This window comes from Caloenas nicobarica, chromosome 3 (genome assembly GCF_036013445.1).
Source record: "Caloenas nicobarica isolate bCalNic1 chromosome 3, bCalNic1.hap1, whole genome shotgun sequence".
In the NCBI taxonomy this organism is placed as follows: Eukaryota; Metazoa; Chordata; class Aves; order Columbiformes; family Columbidae; genus Caloenas; species Caloenas nicobarica.
Window position 1 is genome coordinate 89,707,725 of NC_088247.1, and position 14,239 is coordinate 89,721,963.

Sequence of the window (14,239 nt, forward strand, 5' to 3'; positions counted from 1 at the left end):
AGAGCTTGCCAGAAAACATACCTAGTAGCAGAAGGTAACATGGCAAGTAGTACAAACATTCAGTCCTAAAGTAACAGAAGGACAACATACTACAAGCACTCAAGGATTAACCAGGAAAAAGGAAACACCCATAGCAGGAAAATTATAACTTCTGATTGATTGCTATTGCTCCATCAGCAGAGAGAGTTGCAGTGTATGCACTGTCAGCTTTGTTTAACTATGTTCCAAGAAAGTTTAAACAATGTAATGGTTAAACAGGGAAAAGAAAGAAAGAAAAAAAAAAAAGAAAACACATCAGAAAACCATGCCTGCCTACATTTGATTTTGCATGTAGAAACACACAGAGAAAAGCTGTGGAGTAACATAGTACTGCTTGTCCTCAATTTTCTTCTCCTAATTCTGCAGTGGCAATATCCATAACTCAGTCTGAGATGCTGCAGAAAACTGTGGACAGCGGTCCTACATTTTCATCTCTGTTCATCCCTGCTGAACTCAGAAGGTGCATAATTAAAGATATATATTTGAAAAATCTAGCAATACCTATTTCTCAGGCATAAGACTTAATTTGCACTGTCAAGTTTTGATATGAGAGGTATTAGATGGAGTAGTTAACAACTTTGCAGTTAAAGATTTTCCATTGGCAGTCACTTGTCCTTCTCTGACAGCTGCTCAGCTTTAATTTGTTCAGCCCATGCGAAAGTCTTAGTCTTGAAAGGGACAGCTCATCTGGCACTCCAACTAAGGAATTCAGTCTCCTCTTTGTCTCCTCCACCTTCAATACCTTAGAGGAAAGGGATCAGGAAGATAAAGGCCAACCCAACAAACCCTAGTAGTCTAGACTCTTATTTCTGCACCTCCTGAAGAACACAGGGAAAGGGAAAGATTATGAAAAATAGGCTCCTATTAACTTTACACTGCAAAACAAATCACCCTACAAAGTGTAAGCAAAAACCATAATCTCTTTATTACATGTTGAACTAACAGAAAGTATTTAAAACTTAAAAACAAAAGCCAACAACAACAAATAGTTTTTAAGAAAACTATAGTTGGACACCCTCTCAAGAGTATTGCACATAGATTTAAACCTTGAGGTAGCAGCTTGGAAGTAAAATGGGAAACAATGCTCAGAATCAGAGCATATTTTTAAAGTTTCATAATAAAACTGACAAACTTCAAGAATAAACAAATCTAGAAGCAAACTTCAGCATCGTCACACACAAATCTAGATCTTATGAATGCACCTGTTGGTATTTGAGTGGAAGAAACATCCTGGCTTTAAAAAAAGAGAGGAGAAACCACTATTAAGCCACCTGTTATTTCCTTCAGCATAAACCTCCTGTGTGCCAAGTATACTCCAGCAGAAGCTCTCTTTAAAAGTCTTCCAAATGTTTGTTCACAGCATTGGGCTTTAAGTCTAAACATTTAGGTTTCTAAAGTTATCTCTCAGGCCTATTTGGAGTTTTGTATGCTTTTCAAATAAAGACCTCAGTTATTTGTTCTAATACTCAGTATGTTTGTCTGCTTCTCCTAAACAGAGCCAGCAGTTTGTCTTTTCATTTTATTGCTCTGTTTTGAAAGTAGCCATTTTCACTCATCTTCCAATTCTTCCCTTCCTTTTCACTAGTCTTAATGTTTATCAATGGGAAGCATTTAATTTTTTTATGACTGTGGTGGGCCAGTACAAGAGATTTCCCAGTAAATAAGATGTGGCCCAGTGTTGGCAAACCTTTGCTCATGTGAATAGTGAGAGGAGGGTCAAGAGGGCTCCTCCTTGTGTGAATAGCTCCTTTATCATTAAGCTGATGTTTCACAATCAGGATGGAGCAATAAAGAGTAAAAGTAAGGAACTAGAGAGGAGGGGAATGACTGAATTGCCTGACGCTTCAGTCTCCGAAACTCATTCCTACAGCAGAGTTGGCTAAGGTGTCACCACTGTGGATCACTGGCTTCTACCCCTTTCTAAAGAGTCTAAGCACTTTGGGCCACAGCAGCAAGTTGCAAGGACAAGCCATAGACTTTTATCAACAGACAGAGATGTTACACTGCTTTTAAGACTTGATAATGTTTACAAATATGGCATAGTTATATCACTATTAAAAATGGTTATTTTTGCAGACATTCCACAGTGTTATGAGACATTTCTATTCCAAGGTAACTGTACATTAGGAGGAGAAATTACAAAGTTCTTTGTGTCAATACATGGTTGTAGTTGAGTGTCTTTGGAGGCTGACCAACATAGATTGTCATGTGAAGAATCTCAGCCACATTTTCATTTGAGCAATCAGCTGGTACCCAGAAGAGCATGGGCAGGCAGCAACCAGCCCATGCACCGTCCACAGTGAGTCACCTTTAAAATCAGGGTCTACATAGCATTAGTCCAAGAAGAGCTTAAGTACTTTCTCTAACTCTTATAGTTATGGTAAGTAATACGGTACTTAAAATAATCAAAAGCAAATGGATTCTTCACACAATAGACTTCTAAAAGCTGCTTTTAAACAAGTTTATTTTTAGGCATTTCTCAGTTAGGACTGGGAGAAAAGGCTTTATTTTTGGTATGTCTTACAATACTCAGCTTGTGAGTTTTCTAAAAGTGTGTTAAACACATTTCAACAAACATTTATTGCAGTGTATTTCTACTGTAATGCATTGTGAAATCTTTATTACAGAATATAAACTTTAGACAGTATTTAGACCTAACGCAGCTCACTTAATAATCACTGAAAGTGTTGGTACAGAGATATTAGTCTGTATGTGAATTAAGAATCTGTGCTGATAACCCACTTGTCTTTTTAAGTGTTTAAGATCACAACTACAGACCTAGCTTTGTAGCCATCCCACACAGTTTCCATTGCATTTACAGCTAAAATGAAGCTCAGAGGAACACACGAGCTAACCTGGGTGGGGAACAAGCGCAGCAGAGATCGGTCTCTGAATAAGGCAGTCCTTGTCACCTTTCAGGCTGCTTATGGAAACAAAATTGGTATTGTTAGTTCAACATTTCTTGGCATCCTTGCATTTTACTAACAACCATGGTTGGTGATACTTGTTGAAGAGCTTTATCTAGTATGTTTTAAATGGGGATATTAAAAAGAATGTCTTGAAATAACAGCAAAGCTTAATGTGGCTCTGTAGAGTCACGTGAGTGTCAATGGGAACCGTGAGCAGAGCAAGAGAAATGGCTCTACGATGAAGACTTAAGGCCACTTTAAAAAAAGAGACAAGAGCAGAGAAATTAATCAAATCATGCAAAACCCCAAGAACAAGTGCAAGGTGTTCATGGAAGAAGCTAGAGGAAGAGGCTCAGAGGAACTAAACAGCTGGGGGTTGGAGAGAGAGGAAATGCATATTTTCAAATCAACAACATTCTAGATCTATTGTAAGAGAATAAATAAGGAGGTTTAATATAGGATGACCAGGATTTGCCAAAAGAAAACAGATGTTAGTAATGTTTCAAAGATTCAGCAGAACCCAACAGAAGCAGCACAGATAATGGTTGAGAAAGGACAACTATGAAGACTATTTCTGATATACTTTACAGTTTACTCAGAATGAAGTCCTAAAGTCCTCAGTTAGCTTCAGCTAGACTAGATTTCACTCTGCCATCCTCCTCTGTAAGAAATGCCACTCTCCTCCTTCTCATCACTTCTCACTTTAAAGTTGAATAATAACAGAAAACGAAACTAGAAGTCTTCAAGAAAGAAGGTAGTCAAGTTTCCAGTTACCAATAAGAGTGAAATAAACGCAAAGTATGACTTACGTTTTAGCTAACCTGAGTTCAAGACGACAACATAATATCTATGAGGGATCATCAGACCAGCAAGACTGGACATGGAAAGCAAGGTAAGATTGGAAGTAGTACAGAAGCAAAACTGAAACCACATGACTATGAGCATATCACTAGGAGCCAACACACACACTGAAGAGGGACGGCCCTCCACATTGTGCTGGGGAGAGATACTCAAACCAAGTATTTTGGTCTGGCCACAGTTTGCCTCACTGCTTCCGCGCCCATCCCCATTCCACTGGGTGCTCTATCATACAATCCATTCTAATGAACTGCCCAATAGTTTTTTCATTGTAATTTTGTATTTTAAGAAAAAAAAAAAAATCTTTCTACTGCTTTAGGATTATTTGTGACAAGAAACATGGGGGGGGTAAGAAGGGGAACAAACACCACAACAACAACAAAGCAAGTTAAGCATGCCAGGCTTAATGCGCTTGTCAATCTAAATAAGGGTTTTTTCTTGTTAAAAAGGGTTTGGCATATAACCTAGAGTAATATTTCAGTAAGTTTCCTGAACATCAAAAATATGCTCGAAGAACGTAGCATGTCTTTCATTTTCCAACATCCCTTCATAGTTTCAAGACTTTCTCCACCCATTTGTTTCACTGTATACCACGAAAACACATTTAATAGGGTACTAAGATGGTAACAAGGACACTAATACCAGAGAGCTCTGCTATCTGATGCACACAGAAAACAGCCACCAACTGAAGAAAGATAATCTAGACCACAAACTTTTAGTATCAAGAACCATACCCTCTTCTAAGCTTGCACAGTATCGATTACAGCAATAGAACTACTGAACCATTTTCCCAGTCATCTGTATTTCAGCAGACTTTTAGTGAATTAAAAAAAAAAAAAAAAAAATTCCAAACCACAATGACCAGAAGATCGAGACAATATAAACATTTCTAAAATAAAGTCCCGAACAACTCATTATCACCGCTGGAGCCCCACATACCTGGGCAGCCTATTTTTCATGGTTCACCATTGCTTGCTACCATGTTTTAATGGATAGCACATCCATAAAAAGGCACTAACCAAGTTTACACTGTTATATGATTTAATACATGCTATTGATTAATAATTAGTTCTGAAGAGATGTTCTGCCAGATGAGCGAGATAGGACAGTTATCAACTCCTCATGGCTTGGAAAGAAGTCATTGTCTTAAAGCAAGAATAACAGCCCAAGAGTTGCGAGCATCCCTCGGTGCGAGACATTCAGCCTTTCCCTCAGTTACCCCCACTGACCTCTGGGACCCGGACTCCTAGACGCGTTTTCCTCAGAACGAGTGTTCGGTACGAAACATGTAAAAAAGGATGGGGGGAAGGAAATCAGACCAGGCAGAAGAGGATCAAGACGCTTGGCTTCACCTTGCCCTCCTTGTAACATAACATCCATTGAGGCAGAAGAAACCACTCTGGGCGCTAAAACAAGAGCCGCATTCACGGCTCCTGGGCTCAGCAGCAGGCGGGCTTGCGGGAGCGCACTCCGCGCCCTCCAGCCCCCAGGACCAGCCAGCTAAAACCGACATCAACCCCAAGCTCCTTTCCCACGGCGGGGGAAAGAGAAGGAAACGCGGACCCACTTAATCACTCCATCATTAAGTAGTTAGGAATGATGAGAAGCTTTTCCCGCGCTCCCGCTCGAGGGACAGTTTTTAGGCACTGGGCTTTGTGAGGACGCAGCTCCGGCCAGGTTTTCCCGGGAGTCGTCGGCTTTCCAGCCCGGCAGCGCTCACCCCGCCCGCAGGCGCGGTTTTTTCCGCTCCGAGGCGCCCGGCAGCACCTGCTGCTGCCGCCACCCGGCACCCCCCGGTCCCCGGCCCGGCGGCGCCCGCCGTACCTGCAGGATCTTGTCCAGCCCCTCTTGGCCCAGGCAAGGGAACTGCTTGAGCAGCTCCGTCTTCTGCCGCTTGTAGTCGTCGGTAGCCGAGCGCCAGTGCGGCTCCTCCAGCACCTCGAAGATCGCCGCCCCGATGGACAGGTAGAAGATGATGGCCGAAGTCAGTAAGGGGCCCCTGTCCACCATGGTGCCGGCGGGAGGGAGGAGGGCGGGCGGAGCGCGGCGGGCGGGCTGGGGCGGCTGCCCCGCGCTGCAGCCGTGGGTGCCCGAAGCCGCCCTGTCCTTCCCCTGACACCCCTGCCTTCCCCCGCCGTCCGCCGTGCCTCCTCTCCCGGCCGCTGCCGCGTTCCCTTAGAGTCTTCCACACTCCCCTCCCACTCCCTCCTCTTCCCTCCTTTCCTCCCTCCTCCGCTCCGCTCCCCCCGGCTGCCTCCTTCCCCCGGTTTTCTCCCCTCCCTCCTCAGCAGCGATTTGAATTTGGTGCCCTCCCGCTTCCTCCCCCCACCCGCCCGCGCATGCGGGGCTGCCGCGGGGGGAAAGGCCAGCGGGGCTCCCCGGGGTGCTCCCGGGTCCGCTGCGGGCTGGGCCGACCCCGCGGCCCCGGTGGCGGGGCGGACAGTCCCAGAAGGGCGGGAGAGCGGCGGCCGGGTCTGGCCATCGCCCGCCCGTAAGGGGCCGCCCGGGGGAAGGGGAGCGGGGCCGCGACCTGCCCGCTTCCCGCCCTGCCCTCGCGGCCGTTGCGAGCGGCTGCGGGGGTGAGCGGGGCCCCGGGCTCTTTCCTCCCGAGCAGGGGTGGTCCCTGCGCCCGGGGCCGTGTTCTCCCCTCCGTATTTTTCCGTGAGTCAAGGGCAGAAGGGGTCACGTCCCTCGAATTTCTTTTCCTTTTTCCTTCGTGGTGCCCGGTTCAGCGGGATTTCTCGTTTTGGGCACGGGAAGGCTGTGAAACAAGAGCTGCCTTCCCTGGCTCCAGCGACGCGCAGCGGGAAGGCGAGCGGGAGCTCTGGGGAAGAAGAGGGGGCTGGCAGCAGGTTTCACCTCTTCCCCGAGATGTCATCCACACGTGTGCGTTACAAATCCTTCACGGCAGGAACTGTATCTCCCTTCTTTCATGTAGTTTGTGTGTTCAATAAATAAACGTTCCAATGCACACCCTGTACGCCTGCAAGTTTAGGAGCAAGGGAGAGACCCCAGCTGGTGATTTTCCACAAGATGTTCAAAACCCCATCTGGGCAGAAGCTTTCTTGGAGCTCACTGCGCTCATGAAGTCCTTCCCATGAGTGGCTCACGGTCACACACAAGTACATGTACCCCCATGTTCACACTTCAAGGCAGAAGAAAGGCAACCCAGCTGATCTGAATGAATGGGGCTGGAAATGGGGTTAAATGGGTCAGGGAAAGAACAAGTCAGTGACAGGTTGGGGTGATGTGTTATGCACCACAGCAAAGGGCTCATGGTGTGGACATAGTTCATCTTAGACACTGTTTTTGTGGGGATAACTTCTTTTCTGCCTTCTCCAGCTCCCCACCCCCACGAGGAAGAAAACACTCAAAAATACAGGGTTGTCCATATCAACTGCATCAACACTAAGGATTTTGGGATGTATAGGTATGTCAGCTGGAGTCCACACACCAAAGAGCTGAGATGAACCAGCTGAAATTTCTCATGCAGACATAGTTGAAATGGCAGGAGGGAGCATGGGAGAGAGGATGGAAACAAGTAGAAAGTACACAGCGTATGAGAAGACAAAAAGGGAGAGCATGTGGAGGGCAAAGGAACTGCCTTGGTTAGGAGATACCCAGACACCTATCTGTAAAACTTCAATCATGCCCAATGGATGCTCATGTGAGATCACTCGCAGAAAGTTACATGGCCTTTAACCAGTCCTTCCTACTGACGTGTATAGTGCTCAGTGAAAATACATCTGCAAGAGGTTCCTGGCAGCCTAGAAGCAGGACTGGAGAAACCACAAAATCCACAAGCATGTTATGTGATCAGCATCACTGTCTTTGCATTGGATTCCCCAGTTCTATTAAGGAAACATTAAGAAGAGAAAAGTATTACCAAACCATAGTAGTAAAAAAACCAAACAAAAACACCAACCTACAACAACAACAAAAAGTTGTGTTAGAGGAGCAATTGAGTAGAAGGCATCACAATAAACACTTTAAAAATAACAAGTGTCATACAGAAACTACAGTAACTTTTTTTTTTTAAAGGCATGAATGGGGGATGTTTCATGAAGTTGTAAGGCAGAACATTTTAATTAAAAGAAGAATTTCATGATACATAATTACCACATGAAAGTTATTCCCAGGTGTTATCACTTGGCCCAAGACCTTTGCAAAACTTGAAAAGTCATTGGCCACATAAATAATGTGAGTATCCATCATTGCATCACTTACTGATTTAAAATTAAAGTTAAAAACTGTAAGATATGTAAATACTGAAAGTATTGAGGAAGAAGTCTTCCTATAGGCAAACTAGGATATAATTTTCCTTTTGGTGCTCTCACACCTTCAGAGTCACCTGCAAATAGTTAGGTTATTCCAACAGCAGTATCAGTAGCCTGACACATTATAGCAATATTACATTTGTGTGTTCCTGACCCTGAACATCTGCGATTCCTAACTAGAAGGTATTTGATTAAGTTTTGAAACTGTACTCGTCTCCATCTGTCTCTGAGTCTCTAAAGACCCATTTATACCACTGAAACACTATCTTAAAGGCACAAGGAATGACACGAATGACCCTGAACCTACTACATTTATACAGCACAGATGAGAGCAAAACCACTTTCAGGCATTTTGTATAAAGTTTGTTTGTAACTTTGAACGTTTCTACTTTCCACTCTAAACTCCCAAGCACTGATTGCATAATTGGTGCTCTCAGTAACTGAGTCAGTCAGTGTTTAAAAACAAACAAACCTGTGATTCTGTGATTCTGTGTAAATGACATACCTTTTTTCTCCTGTGTTGAAATGCTGTTGCACTTGTTAGGCTGTCTCCTTGTGTTTCTCTGAGTTTCAGAGGTGAGCCTTGTAAAGAACACCATCCTGAAGAACAGTTTATTCCCCAAGGAGCCATAGCCAACTACTCCTACAAGCAGAGGTGATCCTCTGAGCATCAACATACTTCTCCCATTGAGATATTTCACTTTGATTCCTTAGTCTTTTGCAGAACAAATTACAAGGCATAATTTCATGCTACTGTCCAAGTGAGCATGGCAGGAAGGAGTGTTTTCTGTAGCTGGCCTCTCTTTGCACCTCCTGATCTAAAATACCTCTCCTGACCCCATAAAAGATCCCATATCCTTTTATTCATGGCCCTTTTCTACTCTGTTTCCCTTGGATTAAACAGTACCCCTATTGTTAACCCACAGCACCTGCCACATAGGCCCCACAGCTTTTCATGCTAGCTAAGTTAATGAAAAGGCTGGGGTTATTCACTCAAAGGCTTTTAAATCTCATTAAAAAAATCAGGGGAGAAACAGCAGATAGCACTGTGGTGAGCGATACCACAAGTATCAATCATTTGTATTATTTGCATAGGTCATTATTTCAGGCTGTCCAGTCCAAAAGGAAATCTCTTTCATCCAAGCTGTATGTTTAAGACACATTTGCTGTACAGATGTTTCCTAGAACAGCCTGAAATAAATGAATAAATGTCAGAAAATGCTTTAGATGAAGCAAATAAAAGACATTATTTGGACAAAGAAGACCTGCCATGTAGTGGCAAAGACTGTTGTACTGAGTATGAGCTTGTGCCATTTTTCAGCTGGAAGCCTATTTTTGGATGGTTGATGGCTCTGTTCTCAATGATGCCTGTCAACTCTGCATCTTTCACTTTATCAATTGAAATTCGGACACCTCCAACATTGCTTTCAAGTGTTATACATCTAGCCATGTATGGTTTTAAGTAAGTTGAGGGGTGTACTATTGTGACAAGCAGTTTTGCATCTTTGGTGCAGTCCAGTGTGTACAGAAGGGGTGTGGCTGGTCTGCAGATGGTGCAGAATTTTGTATGAGGCATTGGTAGAAAGTTCAAAAATTCTCCATGGGTTTGTTCATACCTCTTGAACTAAGTATTTATACATAGCACACTTTGTGCCCTAAATGTACAGTGAGACATACTAAATAATGATAATAATAAAAAGAATAAAAACCTTTACCGAAACAACCTGCATACCACTGCAACAGACTTCTTCACCCATGGACAGATAATGAGTGAACAAACACCACATGACAGATGTTAGTCATGCTGCTTAATGAATAACTGGTGATGAGTACAATACCTGTGTGGAATGGCTGTAATGCGTTCAAGGAAAAATATGCATTGGGTTCATCTGTTTTTCACTGAGATACCTGCAGTGTTCAACAGAAATGTCTTCATCAGGAAGCCCAAGTATTTCAACATTTTTTTTCTTCATGTATTTCCTTGATTGCCTTGTTCCTCAGCCGTCCACGGCAGTCACTGGATCTTCAGAATGGGATGATGAAACCCGGTTTCCTTCAAAATATTTTACAAAGAAAGGCTGTGGCCTTCTCTTTCTGCTTCACCATGCTCTCAGTCTTGCAGATGCACACTGGTAGTACCAAACGCTTATGATAGTCCTTCACACTGACATCCATGTCAGTGATCTAGACAGTTCAGCACACAGCTGTACAAAAAAAAGTCAGTCCCAGACTGGGTTTTATCATCAAGATACCTAGAGCACACTAGTGTTTTAGCTAGCTCAAGGCTAGCTGAGCACCATGGTAACAGTCAGTGAATCATGCAGCGATCTGTTATTTTGTTATGTAAAACATCACTGTTGAGTCTTATTTTGGGTCATTAAGGAGGACTTAAATTCTATTTGTGTAGAGTAATATGGATGAATGTCTGCACTTTGCTCTGAGATTTGTTTCCCGAACCGGTTTAAATTAAGTTTTACCAAACTCGTGTCACGCAGCGCAAAAGTCTTTTCCAGTGTTATAATATCTGCCTGAATGTGGCGAGAGAATTCATGGAGATGTTGGCCTCCTCCATCTCCAAGTTGGGTCGTGCAGCTGCATGTCTATGTGCCAGGTTATGAAATGGAGGACCTTGTGTGTGACTAGGCAGTTCCCGTACCCACACTGGGCTCCTTTCCATGCCCGGCGTGTGTAGTGATCACATTTTTTAGTCAACACGCCTGAAGAGCTGTTCCCACCTACCTCTTCCCTTTATAGAAACAAAGTCACCACATTCATTTTGGCAGAGGAAAAGCAGAGGCAGGGTTGATGTAGCTTTTTTTTTCCCTCAGGTGAATAGAATCCTGTGGATAACAAATGAGGACAGGTACACACCCTACAAACATTTAAAAGGATCATATTCTTATCATCTATTCTCCTGTTCCAAATCCTGCAGCAAGAGCTTGGGAGGTTAGACTGGGTCTTATCTGGGAGAAAAAAAGATCAACTGAACAAGCAAGAGAGTTGGCTACATGCAGTTAAAGGAGTATGAATTTCAAAGAACTTTTGCCATGGATACTAGCTGCTTTTGTGCTTGGTGTCCTGGAGTGACAGAAGGGTCCTGGCCCATGCTGTCTCCAGGCATGTGCCTCTTCCTCCTATGCTTAAAGGAGTTTGGTAAGAAGACGAGAGTTCCAGCATAGTCTACCTCCACAGCCCCTTCACCTGTTATGTAGTGCTTTGTGGTCCCTGTTCCATCCTGTTTGGCTGTTGGGAAAAAAGACAGCAAAGACTGAGCCATAACATCCACAGCTGTCCTTTAAACAAAGGGCTTGCAAGATGTTTGTGGCTTTTAACTTATGGTTTGTACCCTCCTAGACCAATATCAGCAGGAGATATTACGAGAGTTTGGAGGGAACTTGGATTTCCGTGTTCGTTTTCTTCCAGTGGTGCCTCCCACATGCCAAAACCTGGTGTAGAAGTAGCAAGCAAATCCAGGTCACTAGCAGATATGACTCTAGAGAGGCAACCTGGCACAAAAATGACTGAGTAAGAGCATCAGGAAAAAATCCACCTAGTCTAGTGCTTCAGTCAACAGCTAGACTGTTGTCACTGCTGTAAGCGTAAAAGTTGCCTGCAAGTTATAGCTTACACTGGTCCTGGTCTCACAGTGACCACCATGCTCTTGGTTCTCAATTGCTTTTCAGGGATGTGTGTGGAGGGTACAGTCAATTGCAAGATAACCCATGACTGAAGTGGTAAAGCAAGTCAGATGCTGGAGTTTTGCCTTGTATTGTGTAGCACCTCAGCAGTGCTCTGTTCTTCATTCTGTCCAATGGCCTCTTGGCCTCAGAATTGGAAAAAAGTATGGAGAATCTGAGGAAGCAGTGAGTGAATGGTACATCTGCAAAAATCTGTGGAGCAGTTGGTGGGGAGAGGAAGAGAAAAGGGATGGGGAAGGGAGCACTGACCCCATCAAGATGAAGTGATGTGGTGCTCTCTACGGGCATCCAAACAGAGATGAACATCCCCAGCTGCTTCTTTCACTCAAGAGGACCATCTGAGCCAGCCAGAGGTCTCCAGTGAATATTGCATTGCCAACATGGGTTGTAGAAACTAATGGTTAGCAGGCTGTTGGAGGTTTCACAACTCATTTCCTTTCAATATTAGTTAGTTATTTTGTCAAAGAGAGAAGGAGAAAAAGGGAGGAGGAGGAAATAAAAGCTACATGGGTAGTTAATTTATTTTAAAAGATTGAGTCAGCAAGGAGATGGGTGAACTCTGCAGATGGCATTGCTTCAGTCAGGACAGAAAATTGTTTTCCTTGCAAGTTGTTTAAGATTTCTGTGGAACAAGGAAGCGTATGCAAATAATAGGATCAATCTGTAAACACTCGGGTCAGCAGCCTTTGCTCAAGAACTCTCACTGATTGGGGATACTTGTAACTAAAGATTCTCCAGGTCAGGGAGCCTGGCTCTTAGATCTGCCTCATCTTCTACCCTTGCTTCACTCCCTACTCTCACCCCTGATCTTTTGCAACTCAGTGACAATCAGAGTTAATAAAAGGTGTGTCTGTGATCCTATAAAGCAATTTGCATCATCATCTTTTGTGATGAAATTTTGACAGGGGAAGGAGGAGCAGCAACATTTTGCCCAAGTCAAGGTTGTCCTGACAATATACCAAGAAGCCTGAAGCCCTTAATTCTCATAAGAGAGATGTGATTACGGCAGCCCAGATTTGAGTGCAGAAATATGTCCTCCAGAAACTCCACCATCACCAACTCTCGAGCCCACCACTTCCAAGATAAGTCTAAAAGTAGTCCAGAGTGTACAGTCTTGCATTACTGCCTTAGTGTCACAAGCACATGGACAGGCTTGGGCTGCTTTGCTGAAATTATTGTACTGCATGTACAACAGACCATGGGACGGCTGCCTCTGCCCTCCTGAAGACATCATTTTCCTTAGCTAGGTTGAAGAAACATGCTGCTTTCACTAAAGAGAAGTGGCCAGAACCTGCTAGTTGACATTAACTGTGTTATATGTTATTTCAATGTGTGTGTATTCTAAACAGATTACAATGCAACTTTCATTTTGACTAAAGGAGCTGATAATTGACACACATCTATTAAAATGTGGCAAATAAGCCATGTCTAAGCCATCTGAATGAAAGAACCGTCAGAAACATGTCTTCCACTGTGCTATCTAGTGCTTAATAAACAAGGCCTCATTTAGTTCTGGGCTTGTCTCAACGCTCTTTTACAACCACTTGGGACAAGATCATTAAACCTGCCTGTATCAGCTGAAGACTTGCCTCTCAAACTTCCTTCTAACGCTGGGAAAGGCCCTAGTTACACAATTGTACATTAACTAACAAATAATTATTCCCAGCAGTGGAAAGTGAGTTATTTTGCAGCTCTCTATTGGAGTGTTCAGATGCCTTGTATGAAATGTAGAGAGATTAAATTTCTTTGCCCTTCTTTCTAGTTGATCTGCTTGTAGGGCATGCTGCAATGCTGGCATCTAAATCTGCTTGGAGAGCAATGTGGAAAGATTACAACTGGAATATCCATTCTCACAATAATGTGTGCAAATCTGGCACCTGTTAACAGAGCAGTGTGGGAAGGACATTACTGAGACTCATAGGGAAAGCAGAGAGGGGACTTTGATACCAAATGTCACTAGTACAGAAGAAGGAGAAAAGCTGCTATGGTCCTTCACTGGGAAGACGTGGTAGGGAGGCTGCTGGGGCAGTAAGGTGGGCACTGTAAGAAGGGGTGGCACTGGAGCCTATGGGAAGCGTTGTGCAGGCTGGCAGCCATTGCAGGCCTTCGCTGAACACTTTGTAGGCAACAGGGCCACAAAATGAACAACTACTACACCTATCATTTTTATTTTCCAGAAAAAAAGTTGGCTTTCATATCTGGAGTGACTGAACTGTCTTTTTTCCATTTAATCTTGATGCAAACTCATATCTGTTTCTGAACAGAGATGCTGGGTTTTAGGATCCTGTTCAAATTTGAACGTTTTCTTTCCTTCTCGTCTCCACTTGGTGAAAAATGCCTCTGAGTCCACCAGTATTCCACATCAGAAATCTACTATTGTTACATTGATCGTGGTTCAGGCATAAAGCCTGAATTCAGTCCTGTGTGGATGGCAGGTTTTAATATCTTCAAACAGTGG

At 43.7% G+C, this 14,239-nt stretch overlaps 1 protein-coding gene across 1 annotated transcript in view; it reads right to left on the bottom strand.

Annotated features, from left to right (window-relative positions):
• The window catches only part of KCNK5 (potassium two pore domain channel subfamily K member 5), a 34,019-nt gene extending 28,203 nt beyond the window's left edge, over window positions 1-5,816 (bottom strand). Inside the window, exon 1 of the mRNA XM_065632333.1 lies at window positions 5,631-5,816. Coding sequence (XP_065488405.1) covers window positions 5,631-5,816 — 186 coding nt within the window. The remainder of the gene's footprint in view (window positions 1-5,630) is intronic.
• Between the last annotated feature and the right edge of the window lie 8,423 nt (window positions 5,817-14,239).